This window comes from Neomonachus schauinslandi, chromosome 14, assembly GCF_002201575.2.
Source record: "Neomonachus schauinslandi chromosome 14, ASM220157v2, whole genome shotgun sequence".
Classification (NCBI taxonomy): domain Eukaryota; kingdom Metazoa; phylum Chordata; class Mammalia; order Carnivora; family Phocidae; genus Neomonachus; species Neomonachus schauinslandi.
Window position 1 is genome coordinate 89,834,041 of NC_058416.1, and position 19,078 is coordinate 89,853,118.

Consider the following 19,078-nt stretch of genomic DNA (forward strand, 5'->3'; position numbering starts at 1 on the left):
TATTTCGTATTAGTTTAAAATGAAGAGCACATGCGAATGTTCTCAAGGACTAGCTGCTATGGCATTCCCACAGATAAATATCAGTGTCCTTTTCTGAATCCTGGCAGAAGCTCAAAACACTTGTTTTGCCCAAACCCCAGAGGCAGTTAGAGGAGGATGTTGAAGAGCCCTGAGTAAATGGGGCTAACCCTGAGCCCCCGCCCAGAAAGTTCCAGCTCTTGTAAGAAGTGCAAACATCACTTTCCAGAATCAGACCCCGACATGCCATTACCGAGTGCACTAATTAGATTAACGCTAATGCACACTTAATGACATTCTCCTCACATTTTTCCCCCTAAGGACAAGAATATATTTACCTACAAGATGGTAAGGCATCATTTCCTGAGCAGAAAAAAAAAAAAAAGAATGTAATAAAAGTAGAAATACGTGAATGGATTTTTTTAAAAAAGGTTTTATGGCTGTAGACATCAGGGGAAAATGGGCAAAATATTGAGGAAGAAATAAATGTCTTTTGGGAAATTAGCTTTGAGTGTTGGTGCTTATCTATGTCTCATTTCAAAGCTTTCCTGGAGATGGAGTTATATACATCACACAAAGAATGGAGGGGCCATGAGCCCACCCCTCAAATTGATCTCAAATCCTTAATAATAGTATAAGGTGTCACAACTGCATCTTACCTTCAGCTTTATTTTCTCAAGACGACAGTTCTACCTATTCAAATGTGCTGTCTGGGGATATTTGAATTTCTGAGATTTTACAAGAATAATTAAACAGGCATGTTTTTCCTCTTGGTCATAATTAGGGGGAGAAGAGAGATTTACATTATGGAAATCAGTGGATTTGAGTGCATGAAAATTAAACAAATACGCCCAAACTTCTGCATGGTAAAATATATGATCTGTGAGATGAGAAAGCACACGGTAAATTGGGAAGAATATTTGCAATAACATGCCAAAGGAAAGGTCAGCATCAGGGCACCTGGGTGGCTTAGATGGTTAAGTGTATGCCTTCGGCTCGGATCATGATCCCAGGGTCCTAGGGTCGAGCCCCACGTCTGGCTCCTGGCTCAGCGGGGAGCCTGCTTCTCCCTCTCCCTCTCCCCCTGCTCATGCTCTCTCTCTCTCTCTGTATCTCTGTGTCTCAAATGAATAAATAAAATCTTAAAAAAAAAAAAAGAAAAGGTCAGCATCGCTAATATGTAGAAACAGAAAGGACAAAGTAGTATCCACGGGCTGGGCTGGGGGTAGGAGGAGGAGTTGGTGTTTAGTGGGTAGAGTTTCAGGGCTGTGAGATGAGAAAGTTCTGGAGATCGGTTGCGTAATCATGTGAAAATATTTAACACTAATGAACTCTACAGTTGTAAATGATTAAGATGGTAAATTTCATGTTACGTGTTTTTACCACAATAAAAAAAAAAGATTTTTTATAACAAAGTAACAAGAAATGGAATTCCCAACAGGGAAAGGAAATGGGTAAGAAAAAATGTTTGATAAGAAAATTTACAAATGGGGGCACCTGGGTGGTCAGTCGGTTAAACGTCTGCCTTTGGCTCGGGTCATGATCTCAGGGTCCTGGGATCGAGCCCCCACTCCCTGCTCAGCATGGAGACTGCCTCTCTCTCTCCCTCTGCCCTTCCCCCATTTGTGCTCTCTCTTTCTCTCAAATAAATAAAATCTTTAAAAAAGAGAAAATTTACAAATGGAACCAAAAAAGGGTAAATTAAAGCAACAATGATGTATAATTTTTGCCTAATAAATAGCCTATTTTTTTAATTTTAATATCCTATGTTTATAAATTTGAAGGGAAATGGATATCATCATACACAGCAGGTGGAATTAAATTGGTTAAATTTACCAGAAGGCAGTTTGGAGACTGTTATTTAAAAAATAACAATATTGCATATCCTTTGATTCATATCCTTTGATTTGAATTTATTCTTAAAAGTTTATGTATGGGAATCAATCGGAGATGTGTGTAAAGATTTTTGTGGAAAAATGGAAGCCATAGGATGCTTCATAATAGAAGATCTCTTAAACATTTTAGGTTTGTGTGTAGATCATGGGAGATATATGGGAAGCCATTTGAATGAGCCTAGAACTAGAACTCATGGTTTTTTTTCTCCCATCTTTCTTTCACACCTATGTCCCCTGCATGGGAGAGTCCAATCATCTATCTACTTACTAAGATGTACCCAAAAGGGTGCACCTCGCCATTTCTCCACTGTCCTTACCGCAGCCCCGAGGGGCCATCCAGGATGGCGTCGGTGTTCCTTCCTTCTTCCACCATAAAATACTTTTAGCGGGACACATGGCCTCCAGGGATAAAGCTCACCCTCCCACCTCCCCTATAGCTAGTGGTGGTCCCTTGGCTGAGCTCACGGTTGATGGGCTGGGAGCAAACGTGCTGCATTCAGGGACAGGTCATGTCCTGGAGGGAAAGGAGCACATTCTCCTTCTTCCCATCTGCCTGGGCCTGCTGGCTGCCACAGGGACATGGTTATTATTAATCCAAGGCCATGGGGATGAGGTCAGTATCTTTGGGGCCACTCAGCAACAGGATAGAGGGAGGCTACGTCCTAAGTCCCTGGAGGTATGTGATAAGCCCCAGGCTGCACACCCTCCTACAGGACAGGTTATGGACGAGTAAATTCTGCACTCATTAGGTCAGAGTTATTTGACAACAGCCAAAGGACAGGCCCTAACTCTCTCTGACATCTCTCTTGCTCTCCCAAATCTATTCTCCACCTATCGCTGGGTGCTCTTCTAAAAACAAGCATGGGTCCATGTGACTCTCTGCCGAGAGCCTTTGCAGTGGCTTCCAATCATGCGTGAAGATCCACCCCCTTACGCAGCTTACGAGTGCTCAGGCACCATGACCTCAACCCAGAGCAACTTCTCCTCACCCATCATGGTCTTGGTGAGCTGGATTTCCTGCTCTAATATTTCAATTCTCTTATATTTCAAGAACATGTGACACAGATGAAGAGATTAATAGATGCATGGATATCAGATCTCCTCCAAACATCCCCCAATGAATATATGATGACCAAAGACAAAGTAAAAATGAAATGAAATCTACAAAAAATTCATTTAATGAGGGCAATCTCCCTAAAAATGGCCAAAATTCTTTTACCAATCAAGTCAAAGGTGAAATGAAGCTTCTCGGGAAGGGGGTCTCAGAACACTCCAAACATGAAAGATTGGGGAGTCGGGACCCTTACGACTTCACCCTCAGTTCCAGAGGAAGTTGCTCCAAGATTACTAGTAAATCTCATCAGACCAAACGTGTTCTAATCAGATTCATTCAACTCAGTTCAAGAATCAGTGAGCACCTACACGTAGTCTACCACTGTTCCAATGTCGTGAAATACGGGGGCTAATCTATAATATTATTGTCAGGGTACTGTTTATACCTTGCATCCAGAGCTTAAATGAACATAATAATAGCTACCATTTATTGTATGTTTGCTCTGGACTGGACACTGTCCCAGGCACTCTTGAGTTATCACTTCATCCTTACAACAACCTATGAGTATGTATTGTCTCTTTTTCCTCCTTGAGATGGGGAAGCGAGGCACCGTGAAGTAAGCATGTTTGCATAGCTCGCGAGTGGAGCCTAGGATTCAGTTATGTGATTTTGCTCCCTAGGAGTTTCCTGAAGATCAGTACAGAATATGGAAAACACTCAGGTACAAAATGAGTGACCCCTCTGAGCCTCGGCTTCCTTACATGGAAATGAAGGAGGATTGTTATAAATCTTCCCATTGCCTTGAAATAATTATTTTCCTCTTGTTTCCTTGTAACAGAGTCTAAGCGATGAGCTAAAATAAAGAGGCACCAGCCTTCCTTTCATCTAAGTATAACCATATGACTAAGTGTTTGCCAAATGGATGTAACCAGATATATTATGTCGGATCCTTGCTTCTTGAAAGGGAAAAGTAACTGGCCATGTTACTTTGAGCTTCTGCATTTCTTACTTTTTCTGGTCTATAGAATGTGGCTAAGTCGGTCGGCACTCCAGCATCCATCTTGGACCCTAAGGGAACCATGAGCATGGAATTCATGCCCTCAAACTGCTGAGGCAGAAACAGAGATGGAGCCTGGGTCTCAGATGGCACGGGGCACCATACCAAAACTACACCACCAATCTTAGGAGCTCCCGTACGTGAAAAAAGAAACACATATGTATTTAAGACATCCTTGGCTGGGCTAAAGTAGACGGGGTGAGTGAGGAGCTCTCTTGCTTTCAACCAAATGCAATTCCCAACTGATAAAAGGGAACACACGATCTTACAGTGCTACATCTATCATAGCTAGACGGGCGAGGAAAGATGAGAATGGTCGGAGACCAGCGGAGGATGGAGGGGTGCCTTGTCAGAGTGGGGATTCATGCGGGGTAAGGAGACCAACAGGGTTTGGGATAAGTGACGGGAGCATCAGGGACCTGTGAGGCAGGGGAAATGGAGAGTGTGGGAATCGAACAGGTTAACTTATGCTGAGCAAAGCCACGGAAGCTGTTCCCAGTCTTGCAAACAGCTAATCCAACCAAAGGTGCTGAAAAGGAGCAAATTCAAATAATTCCTTATTCAAGACAAATGGTCTTGCCATCCCCAGTAATAGAACCACTCACTAAGAGCCTAACCGAAGGAATGCTACCCTCACACGTGAAACGAGGCACCCGGGGAGGCTCAATGCCTTCAAAATAAAAGAAATTGTTAATAGGAGCCCTTATCAACAGAAGTACCCCAAACACCTTTACATTTCCTGATGAACGGCATAATAACTAACCTGCTGTCACCAGGCAACTGTCCACGCTACCTTTTATTGAAAGACTGATTCCTGAGGTTCTTTCTGCACTCTCTAATAACACTTGTCAATATTTTCTAACAGACGGTGTAGAGGAGACACCGGGCAGTCAAGGGATAGGTCAACTCATACTTCACTTCTGGCAGGAAAAGTCCTTTCATAACAGGAGAAAGCTCACATTATTGTCGGCAGACGAACATGCCCGAGCCTTTGCACTATGAAAATTCACATTTAAAAAAAATGTATTATTCCTTTGTAGGGGCTCCTGAAGAGTCTGAGGAAAGGGAGAGCTCTATGGGGCGTCAGTGTGTTTTGTTGAGGGAACATGGATGGCGGGTCTTCCCACAGGCACTCTAGGAAGCCCTTCACGGATGAAAGCCCATCTCTGTTTCACAAATCCTAGAGAACACACACACAGACTAATGGCCTTCAGTCTTTTCCAAGTTGTAAACAGATGCCCTATGAATGAATATAGGTAACGCTTTCCTATATAGTGTTTCATTTATTTTTAAGTAGCTGCCAACACGAACAAGTTGACATTTCACATTCAAACTGTATTTGTGGCTTCCTTGGAAAATCGGTAGATCTTAAGAACCAAGAATGTGGCTTCCCACGTTGGCTTTCCGACATGGCTGTCCTACTAGGTGAAGCCTTATGACTGGGCAGGTACTGGCCATGTCACCTGGCATGACTCACTCATATAGTTAATCTATTTGGTCTCTGCAGGTGTATGTATTTGAGATCCTTAAAGTCTACAATGTATGATAGAAACACAGTTATTAAATGATCGATACTCTTCCTATAATGGAAGATCCAAATCTAATACCTGGAGTTTGATGATTTTCTAAATAATATTCTGAAAATAGTATTTAGAGACAATATATTTTTTAGACTCAACTCTTTGTAGTAGACTTCAGGTTCCAGTGCCCCCCGACCCTGGTTCCCGGTTCACCGGCACTTCCCCACCAAGTCTGGGTGACAGCGTGGAGCCTTTCTTTCCCTCGGGTTCTGTATTGACAACCCAAGGCAGGGACATTCTTACCATGGCCAGGGGTATGACGCCGATCAGGTCCTTGTGACTCACGTAGATCTTGGAGACACCCAAGTCAGACGTGACGTCTCCTGGATACTCCACTTGCCACGTGACAAGCTGTGTGGCCGGCGGGTCACTGGACTCCTCTATTTCCACGTCGATCTGCATGACTTCATAGGAGGGTCCATCCACACTGAGGAGAAGCAGAGAACAACTTTGAGTGACCGGAGCGTGGCAGGCAGGCAATGGGTAACACGTGTCATCTCTATGTGTGTCTCTGCAAAGAGTGTTTCAGAGATGCACCATCAAAAATAACCCCACACCATTTTCAAACAATCCGTGGCACCAGCTGGTCTTAGAGACCAGCTCTCCCCGGTTTGGTGGGCTGCTCGGCTTCCCAGGGCAGGTGTTTGTGGATGGTTACGAAAAGCGCTGATCACATTTCCTAAACGCTTTCCTCCCCTCTATCCATCTAGGAGATTAAGATTCTTTCCCTCACTCCCTGAAATCTATATGATGCTTATATTGGATTTTCCAAAGCCATAGTCAGTTCCAACTGGATGCACAGAATTTTAAAGGTGTCTGAGGGCGATGTGGCTTTGCTATCTGGTGGTGCAGAGACACAGAGGTGAGGCATGGACAGGACAGCGAGGCCATGGGGCGCATGCGGAGAAGCACGGAAAAGCAGCCAGATGTCCCCTGGAGACAGGAGGCATTGTAACAATGGTTAGTTTTTGGACATTCTGGTGTTTCCTATAAACATGCATCTGGAAACAAAGCCAAATGAGATTATCAGGATGATTTTTGTAACGATTTATGTTAGTTTAATTAACTGGATCCCTCTTCTGCCTCTTCACAAGCCCCTTTCACGAAATGCCTGCTCTTCTATATCGTGGGGGGGAGGAAAGGCCCATGCGGGGCCGGCCCCTCCCTGAGGGCAGAAGCGAAGAACGCACACACAGGTGAGGATGAACAGAGGAGGCAGCGATGAGAGAGGCTTTTTAGGCCCAAGTGGCCAAAGCGACTCCCACCTACCACATCTGTCCCCGAAGATTCAAATGTCACGTAACCGCAAAATGATCGCTGACTTCTGATGCTCCGGACTACAAAGTGTGGCCTTTCGTATACAGAGAGTTACCAAAACATGCCTAGCACACCACCAGACCCAGTAAGAAGCTCAGAGACAATGGTGGGGCTCCCAGGGGGCTTTCTTCTCAAAGTAAGGGATGAGGTGAGATACTGGGACATCAGGGGAGCTCTAAGGAAAGGAGGCGGGGTGGGGAGAGGAAGAGAAGGAGGGAGGGGGAGAGGAGGAGGAGGAGACGAGGAGGAAGAGGAGGTGGTGGTTGTGATAGGAGCTGGCCGCTGTCTATTTGGAGCCTCTACCCAGAGTTTCCACAGGTAGAGGAATCCCGAGATCAGGATGTCAGCACACACCTTTCTGGTTTGGGAACTTGCCAGAACCCTGGCCCTTCCTCCCTGTTCAGGAGACAGCAAGCCCTTCTTTTGGCCGTACTGAGCCCCACCTCCTCCGCCTGGTCACTGGGAGACGGAGACTCACAGAACAGACGAGGCAACGTTGAGCTCAGGAACTCGACTCCACAGCGGAGGCATTATGGGGACTCCTACACAGCAGGAGCCTGACCCTACTGTCTACACGGCCTTCTGTCCTCCCGTGTCCGCCGAGGTGCCCTCACCCCCAGCAAAGCCAGCAATCCTCACTCCGCCAGGAGACTGCACTGCCCATGTGTCTGCTTCCTGACTTCCCTCTCCCGGGAAAGCATCTGTAAATCTCTCCATGGATTTAAATCCTTCCCCTTGTGCAAGAGCTAGCCATAAAAACAACTATAATTTTAAAAGGGCTCTACTTATTTCATCTAGTTTTCCTCATTCAGTAACCCTGCCAGGTTTTTCTATAAAGTTTATTTTCTCTTTTCCTTCAGATCCCTTGCCTGGCCAAGATGTGGAAGAAACACGGTCGCTTTTGAGCTGACTCTCCTCCCTTTGACGTGGTGATGAAAGCTCCCTACTCTGGGAATTCTTAACCTGGGGCCCATGGCAGGCTTGTGGATCCTGAAACTGTGTGCAAATGTGTGTTTTTCTTGAACGATTCCTTAGCTTGCATGGGCTTCTCAGAGGCTCTGAAGCAGTTGGGCTGTGGGGCACGTTCCTGATCATTTCCGGTGTAAATTCTGCGTATGGTGATCTAGGTTCAGAATAGCTCATCACGTGTGACTTGGATCAGTGGAAATTTGAATTTTAATACCTCTCTGCAAACGGTTAACACGTGCAAGATTCCAGAACGCTTGCATATTTGGCAATATTTACCATTTCTCCGTGTTTAACTGTAAAGCTAAGGCCTGCCCCTTTGCAGTTTGTGGGTTTAACTTTAAGGGTCCTGAAGAGGGGCTACACTTATTTATTCCAAGTTGTGCCCAGCATAGGGTCTAATGCCTGGTGTTCATCAGAACGGCATCTACGGTGTTATGGGACACAAACATGGGAGGTTAAGTAAACGTTTCTACAGTGCGTCTGCTGACAGTGGTTTTCACCTCAGCCGTGCATTAGAATTGCTGGGGGAGCTTTATAAATTAACCAATGACCACGCACCACTCCCACAGCTTTCCCTCCAGAGAGGGGCCAGGCACCAGGCCCACTGATTTTCCCTCTCTCTTTGTTCCTTCCTTCCACCTGTCTCTTTTTTAATCCAGGTGATCCTACCATGCAGTCAGGACCATGAACAACTGAGCCAGGTTTATACAGGCTAAATTATGGGGACACTGGCACTCTGCGAAGTATTCTGGATATGAAGGTATTAGGAACACAATGTGTGGAGTTAATGGGTTTGGGAGGTATGGTGGGTAAAATGAGTGAAGTCACAGGTGAGCCGCAAAGAAGGTTCCAGATGCCCATGAACATGCAGCGAGGAGGGACAGGAACAGAATTCCAGGCAAGGAGGCCCAGGGGGTGGATAAGCCTGACATGTCCAGACGCCACTTCTGATGGCCCTGGATGCAGCCCTACCCTTCCAGCCTCCTGTCTCCTGCCCCCCAGGCCAGTCAAATAAGGAGCAGTAAGGACAGGCTCCATGTGTGAGCTTCCTCCAGGAAGGCAGTCCTGTTGAGTTGGGCAGGGTTTGCATGGAGTGGCTCAGGGCTCCATCCAACTTAGGGACTTGCCAGCCTTCTGGGCATGGGCCCTACCAGCATCAGCAAGCCAAGAAGCCACCTCCCTGCCCTGTTTGCTCGTAGCTGACAGGTGACAGGGAGCAGAGGAGGGAACTCAGCCTCTCACCTCACGGGCACCTCCGATCCCTGTGGGCTGGCTCCATCCATGTGGGCTGGGAAGCACCTTCCTGCAGCTTGCCCTCCTTATAGAGAGGAGCACCATCTCCCTGGTTTGGAGAGCTCTTCCCATTCCTCAACAACCTTTCCTTACCTGGACCCTTTTGTGCGCTGGGTTCAGGCTCTACACCTTTTCACTGGGAAGGGAAGGGACACAAAGGCACAGCTTCGGACCCCATGACACAATCTGAGGCTTCGTGAAATTTAAGGGAAATGCACACAAGGCTCTCAGGCACAGACAGTGACCACAACCCTCAGGGCCACGGCTCAGGAACCCAAGGAAGGCAATGAAACTTGAGGCTCGGCAAGACCACCTTAGCAGATCCCAAGGCCAAAAAGGGCATCATTTTCAAAAGAAAAAGTCTCACTTTAAGATCGTCACCTCTTTTTCCAGACGATGCAACAACCAGCATTTACTGAGTACTTTGAATGTGCCAAACACTGTTTTTAAGGGCTTTTTAGGTCTTATACCCACATGTGATCCTCACAGTGTCCCAGGAAATAACTGTGATTAACTGCCAGTTTGTAGATGAGAACCTAGGTTCAGCGAGGCTCACCCAGCTAACGGGAGAAGGAGCCAGGAGATGTGAATGCAGAGCGCCCACTCTCCATCCCTGCGGGACTAAGTCCCCCACCTCTTGCTCCAGGGCGACAGGCTTGCTTATTAGCCATGAAGATCAAGGACAGCAACTTCCCGTCCCCTAGTAGGAACATAGCTCAGCCCCCGATGCCTCAAATAAATTCTGGACAGGCGAAGCTGGGACATGTTTGTAACAAGGTACTTTGATATCAGGCTGCCTTTAGGGTCCTCTGCCAACTCTTTCAGTGCTACCATGTGTCTACAAATCAAAGTAGAGATGTGGAAGCTAGAGCTTTAGCGAGGAGAGCCTACCACCCACTGGAGGGATAAGAAACCATGTAGACATGGACCTGCTCGTATGAGAACCATCTAGACCTGAGTATTGGAGATGCAGGTCAATGCATCTGAAAGCTACCTGCATTTTTTTTTTCCATATTAGAACACTAACATGTTACGGTAGGTTTTTGAAACAAATGCCAATGATCGAACCTCACTCTGCCACCGCCCACGTGGGGGACTGGCTCCCAGGGCTCGTGTGAGGGCTGTGGGGAAGCTGGTGGGGTGTAGGGGGGAGCACAGAGTGAAATTCCATTTCCAAATAGGCTTTTCCAGCTGGTACGCTCAAAGATGAATGGGTAAAATGTCTGAGAACAAAAGGAAAACCAGCGAGGAGGTGAGGCTAGTATCTCAATGGCTGTGGCCTTGGAAAGTAGTTTGAGATGTGCTCCCTAGAGGTCGTGTGAAGGACAGTCATCTACCACTGGGCAGAGACTATCTCCTCTTGCCACCTGCATCGTGTCTCTATGCCACACCTCTGGCTTCTGAGTGCTTCTGTTCCTAATCACACCTACCTGTCACCACCCCTGGATGCCTTTCTTTCTTGAGTTTCCAAAACCCCCTTGCCCACAGTGCAGAGAGCTCCAAGTGCCTGGGGGTTTCAGTCCCTGGGAGGGGTGCTCAGGCAGAGGCTGGTGATGCTGGAGGTGACAGTCCAGCTCCCTTGCCTCCAGCTGGGTGGGTCGGGAGCCCCGCTCACCCCCCAGAGTCTCTCCCAGGGGGTCAGGCTGGAGCCACCCGCCACGTGCTTGGGCTCCTCCCTGTCTGTTCTCCTTTCCCTGGTCTCTTTTCAGTCTCTCCTGGGACACTTCCCTCATACATCACTTGCATGCAAGTCCTTGTCTCAAGGTCTGCTTCTAGGGAAACTGAAGGAGTTTTTAAAGCAAGGAGGACACCAAAGGCAACTGGCAGATGCTAGGTGAGAGATTCTGCAAATGGAAGAGAAACAAGGAATGAGTGTGGGTGGGAGGGCTCAAAGGGACCATCACTCCGGGTCCTCAGCATCACTGGCTCCAGTCGGAGGAGGCCTCCAGACCGAGCCAACCATCTCTGCCATGGCATTCTGGAAATCCACGCCAGACACAGACACACGTTCCCAGATGTCTCCCAAATGCAGGAGCCTCCCCTGCACTCCCCTCCTCCACATCTCACTTTCAAGATTAAGATGAGGATATTACTCAAACAAATTGTTTCTTCTTAGACGTGATCCCAGTATTCAAGTTTCCCATTACTGACATCTTTTTTCCTAACTTTTTCATTAGGATTTTCAGAATAAAAACCTTTCATTAGGACGTAAAATATGCACGGTCCCTTTAATGTATGTACTTTATAATGAGATTTTTGTCACCATAAATTTGTCTTCTTGTGTCCTCTATTTCCACCTTATAATACTCTGAGGTCTGGTAACCAGAGTTCTTCTGGAAAAGAACAAGGGAAAGTCACAGACTCGACCAAGGTGCGCTCCATTTCTGCCTTTTATTTTAGTGCTTCCTTGCTCTCATCCCGTACTTCATTCATCCACCCCATCGGGGAGGTTCCTCGGATTCCTGTTATTCGTTGGATACCGTGTCGGGTGACGAGGATGCAGATGCAAAGGTCGGCTTTAAAACATGAAGATCGGTGGTGGCCAGACGGCGCTGGCTCTGCACATCCCTGCCCACCTCCACATTCAGGGACGCCATTTTGGTAGCTTGAGATGGGCAGTGCTGGAAGAATCTACACCACGAAAACTGGCAGAGGCCATCAAGCAGGCTCCCTCCAAGGCCCCCAAGAGCACACTGCTCAAGAACTTTGCTCCTGTGGTGCATACGGTCTAGTGGGGAAGATCAATACTAAATAAATGATCATATCAACCAAACGTAAATTGGCAACCGTAAGCAAAGATGAGAAGCATGAGAAGCAGAGGTACCAGTGAGATTTTCAAGGGCTCTGGTGGAGTCAGGGAGGTAAGGCTGATTCCCCCCCCCCCGGGAAGCAAGGCTCGGGCTGTGCTCTCTAGAGAGGATGGGCAGGAATTCAGAGTCCCAGGAACCAGAAATTGCACATACCAATGTCCTGTGCTTGGAGGGAAAGGATGTGTTGCAGAAAACACAAGAAACCAGGGTGGCCGGAGAACCCAGAGGGCCAGGAATTGAGCTGTGAGATGTAGCAGAAGGATGGGCAGAGGGAGACCGTGCAAGGCTTTCTAGCTCACACGTGGTGTTGTCTTTTCGAGTCAGTAAACTATGGTCTGTCAATGCATAGAGCCTGGGCTAAAAGGGTTTTACATTTCTAAACTTTGTTAACAAAAAAATAAGGACACATAGTGTAGAAAGCATATGGACTACAAAGCCTAAAATATTTAGTATCTCATCGCTTACCTTTAGTTTGCCAATCTCTGCCCTTTATCATTGGAGAAATGGGAGCTCATTTTAAATCTTTAAAAATAATAAAAGAACATTTATCTCTTCAATGGGTAAATGCTTGGGAATATCTTCAGTAGATGAAATTATGAGGTAGTCAAATATTTATTTCCACTGAAAGTGAAGAAATTTGGATTTAAGTGTTGATCTGAGAGTGTTCCACGTAAGAACAGGAAAATGAAAGAGACAGGTGTATGCACGGCCCGGGAATACAAGCTGCAATTAGGATAAGAACTCATAGACCGGATTTATTGTATAAGATAATAACAAAGTACAAGATGATCTTAATTGAACTAGGAAAAATAGGCTAAGCCAAGTTATGGATTGTTGTAATGGGAAAAAAATTTTTTAAAAAAGTGACACTCTTTGAGATGTTGATGAGTCCTGCAGAAATGTCTAGTGAACAAGAGAATGTCAAGCAGGGTCAGGAGCAACGCTTCCTTGGTGGGGCCACCCCACACACCCCGGACACCTGTCGTGCTGGGCCCTGTCCTCTAAGTCCCAGGAGCAGACCCCAGTGGTCGCAACAGCCAAACCACGCCCTACGCTCCCTAAAGAGACGCACAGACCTGCTATGTGGCCAAGATCCTCCGGGTGTCCCTCTCTGAACCAGGTGGGGCTCTAGTCGGAACTGGTCATGTCCTTTCTTCCTGCAGCCGCACCCCTGCTTTCAGCTCTGAGCTACTCCAGGTAAGGGTCTGTGTTGGGTCAATGCGGATGGGGGTGGGGGGTGGACAGAACAAGGATGGGGATACCGGCCGAGGCATGGGTACTTCTGAAGGGGAGAAGGGGAGCGGGCAGTGATTATGTGCTCTTTCCACAAGAGGAAAGTGGGAAAGGCCCCCCTGAAATGTGTGATGACGCCTGCCCTCCATCTGACCACCCAGTTTGGGGTTCCTGACCAGGGGAGGCTGGGTGGGTTTGCAGTGGGAAGGGGGAAGGAAGACTCTCCAAATCAGTCTGCAGATGGGTAGGTGTCAGGAAAGACTGCAGTCAGGAGGTCAGCCCAAGAAGGGATGAGGTCTCCCCTGCCAATGTGGCCACCATCTTCCTGGCCAAGCAATTCCTGAACCTCCCCTGGATGCTTCCCACTGTGCAACCTTAGCTTTGTTCTAAGTTGTCCTGATGACAAAGGTGGCCCATGGAGCCTGTGTGTCAGCACGGAGCTCCTCCCTGGAGAGGCTCACAGCTGGGATCTGATATAGGGGGCTCCAGGGGCCAAGCAGTCAATCCATGAATGAATTTGCCCTTGTCTAGAAACAAAATTTCCTGTGTTCAGGGCATCCTGGGGCCCATCAGGACATCCCCCCCCTGCTGAAGGAGCCCTGGGTCCTGTGCACCTAAATGCGAGTCTACCCAACTGCTTTCAGCAAAGGTCAGTGGCTTGAAAACATCACTGTGGTTGCAGGGTTGAGAATGGACCAGAGGCAGACTGGAGATGATGTGGGTAGACGGAGCAGAAATGAAAGAAACAGGGCTGTGGGAGAGACACACTGGAGCTTGTGGGCCACGGGGGAACGTGCAGGGCTGACCCTCGTGGTGTACACACGGGCTTCTGTTCCGTCCTGCAGGCACTCACGGTTTTCCCGCCCTGCGACCACCTCCACTGGCCCCCACCTGCCACTGCAGATCTGCACGGGAACAGACGTGCCGCAGATGTATTCCCTGCTCCCCGCAACCACCGAGCTGCTAATCCAAACAGCCCGGCTTCCCCGGCAGCAAGAAGGGGTCCACGGAAACACTGACTGCAGGGAAGATACTGGAATAAATATCGGGGTTCCCTGAGTCAGAATAAGGGTGCTGTAATGTCCTGGTGCTGTAATACCATGATCTGTCCTCACTTAACATTTGCACTGCCAAGTATCTGTCACAAGTACCACCGTGGGTTGCTAGCTGCATACACGGCATAATAACACGCTAATACCACACGGACCCATCGCACAGGGATGGGCCACATCTTTCAGAAGATGTCCTCTAATAAAATCCGCGAATGGAATCTGGGAGAACACCGCTGGGACCTTTGATTCACGCACAAGATGACTGACAAACAAGGGCATGGCAGGGATCAAACCTGTTAGCGTTTGAAAGGGAAAATTAACAAAGACAATGACAAGTCAGGCGCTTCAAAAACACAGGAAGGTGCCCACAGAAGCACAAGATAAGCCTTTGAGAAATTCCCTGAAAATTTAGATTGCTTTTTCAAAACTCACCAAAACGGAGTTTTCCCTTTTTTCTCTGAAAGATGACCTCTCCCACCCATTCAATCCTGATCTCCGTCTTTATCCGAGAATAAAGCCGTCTCTCTAATTATAACTGTTGCTTATTTAAGGTGAAAAAAAACCCTGACTTTCTCTGTCCTAAGCTTCATTTGTAAAAGGTAAGTTCCCATCCAAACCTCATTTATACTGACTTTTACCATGACACTGCGGCCTCTATTTTTTACCTAGATTGACTTTAAATGATCCTTTACCGAGTGCGTACCATCCTCTGTTAAAGAGGGCGTCCAACATTTCAGAGTAAAACGGAGTCTGGGGGGGGCTGCCCCTAATCCCCTCACCCACCCCCACATGAGAGGATCCCCTGCACGTGAAGTAGAAACTTCTACAGCAGACAAATACAGGGAAAAGAAGAGTAAAGCTAACTCTTGCATGTCCACATCATGACATTATCTCAAACATACTCAGAGATGGAGAGCTATTTTATTTGTATACGTTTCTTTTGGTTGGGAGTTTTTCACTTAAAAAAAAAAGTCCAATTCGTAGGCCCCCGACACGTTAGCGTTCTTGCCAGGGCCGCAGACGGCTGGACGCCGAGATCACATCGTGTCTGCATAAACAGGTCACGAGCACGCTGGCCACTCTGTCCTTAGCTCCGTGTCTCGGGGAGGCCGAGCTGGGACTGGGGCAGGACGCACACTGTCAGAGTCAGGTGGGCTGTGTAGGGAGGTAAGCAAACCCGTTACGTACAATTAGCTCCTGCACATCTCCGTCTCCCCGCTCTGCGGATAAGGCAAGGGTCTGTCTCTGAAACGCCTGCTCCGCACGCCGGCTCCTTCCACCTTCTTGGTCCAACTGACAACTCTATGGGGCACAGCATTTCCCCTAGACTCAGCCCTGGAGAATTTTTATGTGAAAAAGCTTTCTTCTGCTCCCTCTGGGAGCTCCATGCTGCTTCAGCCGCTCCCTTCATTTTTATTTGTTTTTGCAGAGAATGCGCCAAGAGGGCATCTCCATCCAGACTCCACATCGGCAGGCTGTGTCGGCAGATGGGTCAGAGGAAGAGTTTGCAATGACATTCTTAGTGTCCGGACAAGGGTTTTCGTGCCTGGTCATAGGGCGAGTGCTAGAGCTCATAGGTGTTGGCCAAAGGGCTGTCCCCAGGAGGAGAGTCGGGCTGCCTCCCCAGATGCTGACGCCTGACAGCTAAGCTGCACGTGACATCCGAGGCCCCGAAAAATGTAATGCCATCCACTGGATCCTGGAATAAATGATGAGCAAAGACTATTTCCCTTTATCCGGCCATGATCTCTTCGAGCACACAGCCGAACTGCTGGGGTAGAAAGAAGACCCTATGTTCACTGGAAAATGCAAACAGGATTATTAATTGACAGTGACAATCACTGCGAACTCTGCTAATGGTTTTCTCAACTCCCATCTGAAGTGACAAACAGAAGCGCCGAGAGGCTAGGATGTTCTCTTTCAGGATAAAAGATAATTCAAATATGTATCTAGTTGATTCCTCCTACGAAAGAGAGGGTTCTGTTTCTGGAGGCTTAGCTGGTAAAGTCTCGTGCAAACAAGCCACACCATGTCCGATGATCAATACATAATCGTGCTTCAGCCTTCAAGTGCTCAGGGTCCGGGGCTGAAGAATTAATTTGCTGGTTGAGGGTAATAGAATGTCAATTAATTTCTTGGTATAAATGTCAATACATTCTGTTAAGCCTTGTGATTTAAATATAATTAAAGATAAACTTTAAGTCAATGTTGCCTTTTTGGATTCGGGCACGATGGGTGATTTACTAAAATCTCACAAAGCTGCAGGGAGAAAGGATTTCGGCAGGTTGGAGTTTCTCAGACAGGCAGTTAGGGATGTTTGTTATCAGGGAGAAACAGAATTGGCCATACCTGATCTTACCTATGGCCTCAAACACCCACCTCATTACAGTTCATGCCACTCCCTGGGGGTTTTACAGCGAAGAAGGCTACTGTGTCATCATGGACACACTCTGGGTCAGACAGTGGTTACTGGCAGTGATACACAGTGTTTGAGACAATGGACTTGGCAGTGACTTACACCCAGGATGGAATCTGGGCTTGGCCCTAGTTATGTTATCCGACACCTAATCTCCAGAAGCCTCAGGCTTCTCAACTATAAAATGGTCAATAATCACAACCACATTTTTGTGCACATGATCTCCTTGACTCTTCATCACCAGGGCTAGGACTGTCTCAAACATCTGTGCAGGTTGTGCACTGCACAATTCAAAGAGGACCCACCTTGACTTTGTGAAGGATGCCCCCAGAGTTGTTCAGTGCACCACATGCACACCACACTCAGAGGCCTGATCACCATCCAAAGACATCGTTGTGATTGATCAGTTACTTATTTATTTGGTAATTCTCTAAGTACAGAGTGAATGCTTTGAGGCAGGAACTATCCCCCTTCTTTCCTCCCTTTCCTTTCAACTGCTCCTTTTACTCAACCGTACAGACCCCCATATGTTCTAGATTCTCAGGAGATGAGTATTCAATGATACAGTGAGTCAATGACTGTGTGGCCAATGTTGGATGTACTCAAAATCCACTCTCCCCTTCCTCCTTGCCATGGAGCCCAATTTGTTCAAGTTGGCAATACAAACCCCTTCCCAACAAAAACCAAATGACTGGGAAGCTACAACATGTGTCTATTTCTGGCCAGCAAGATGTAAGCAGAAATCTATTTTGTGAGGCTTCCAGGAAACATGTTTTCCCCGTGATAAAGAGGTGCAGTTTCAGAGAGCCTGTGCTTTTTACCCTCCCTCCTTTCTCTTTCCTTCCTGGAATACTGATGTGATGCCTGGATGTGCAGCTGCCGTCTTGTGATGGTGAGTTGGCAGAGCAGGAAGATAGGACACAAAGACCCCATTGCATCATTTAGTGATTGTACCAGCCATGGGATACCTATCACATCTTTTCGCTGTTTGGGATACACAAATCACAAGGTCTTAAAAGCCATTACATTGGGTCTTTTTTTACATGCAGCTGAACGCCATCCTAACAGCACAGGGAGAGGCACACCTCTTGCGGTGTGTATCTGCAATGTCTGTGTGAAGGTCTGCTGGGAGACAGGAAACAAAGCCAGGCAAAGTGATGCTCACTGCCCATCTCCATAATCAATAACCCACCTTTTAAAAATTTAACTGGATAAAAATACCTGTTGTTCATTTTTTTTTTAAGATTTTATTTATTTATTTGACACAGAGACAGAGAGCAAGAGCAGGGGGAGGGGCAGGGGGAGAGGGAGAAGCAGACTCCCCGCTGAGCAGGGAGCCCAACATGGGGTTCAATCCCAGGACTCTGGGATCATGACCCAAGCCTGAGCCAAAGGCAGACGCTTAACCGACTGAACCATCCAAGTGCCCCGATGTTTGTTTTTTTAATTCAGACATTAGTTTCGCTGTCTTCCCAGTTCTGAATGAGTCCGGCCTTGTGAATTACATAGGAAACTGAAGGAATTAGTTGATGAAACACTAATCTTCACTAGAATGCTTGAGAATACAATCACAAAATTACACCATTGTGTTTAAATGCTTGCCGGTAGGTAGCACCCTTCTGTTATTTTTTCTTTAAACACCCCATCTAGCTGTTGAGAGGCAGCTTGGGGCAGATCTTAGTAGCTGGGGCTCTATCTGCCAGAGGGCTAATTTGCAAAGATTGCTGAATGATGAGGTGTCAAGAGACGTGTCAATTGAATTTTCCAGCCATACAGAAAGTAGATGAAGGCATGAATAGTCATCTTAAGCTACAAACAGAAAAGGAAAGGGGAGAAGCTTCTCTTAGAAAGAGATTAAAGCCAGTGACACCAAGTAATTTTGGCGTGCTTATTAGCTCTCTTTGTCTTGTGATACATATGATCTATAGTACTGGGGATGAGACCTCCAATTTCAGACACTATAAAGGCCCAGCACAGAGTGAGGAGGGTGGCCTGCTGGGGAAAACAGCAGTGGTGGGGACCGGGGCTAACTGAAGAAGGCATGCCGTGACTCACGGTGCTGCCCCCACCCAGCTCTTGCCTCTTGTTCTGGGAAGAAATATAGGCCCAGTATTGATAGCTATTCTGATTCTTTTTCCCCCCAAGACATCCATTTTTTTACATTGAAAACTCCTGATAATTAAACATTGACAACTAATTTGAATTTTCTTAAAGCCACCAGGAAGGCCAAATACATATATCTTTAGGTCAGACCTGGCACAAAGTCCCTGGTTTGTAATGATGGTGACAATGACGATGGTGATGATGATGGTGGTGACAGTGATGATGGTAATGTTGATAATGGTGATGATGATGGTGATGATGGTGATGATGGTGGTGATGGT

General features: G+C 47.1%; 1 protein-coding gene across 1 annotated transcript in view; it reads right to left on the minus strand.

The window, feature by feature from the left end:
• TMEM132D (transmembrane protein 132D) overlaps positions 1–19,078 on the minus strand; it is a 537,091-nt gene that overhangs the window by 163,835 nt on the left and 354,178 nt on the right. Inside the window, exon 4 of the mRNA XM_021698657.1 lies at positions 5,848–6,031. Within this exon, the coding sequence (XP_021554332.1) occupies positions 5,848–6,031 (184 nt within the window). The remainder of the gene's footprint in view (positions 1–5,847; positions 6,032–19,078) is intronic.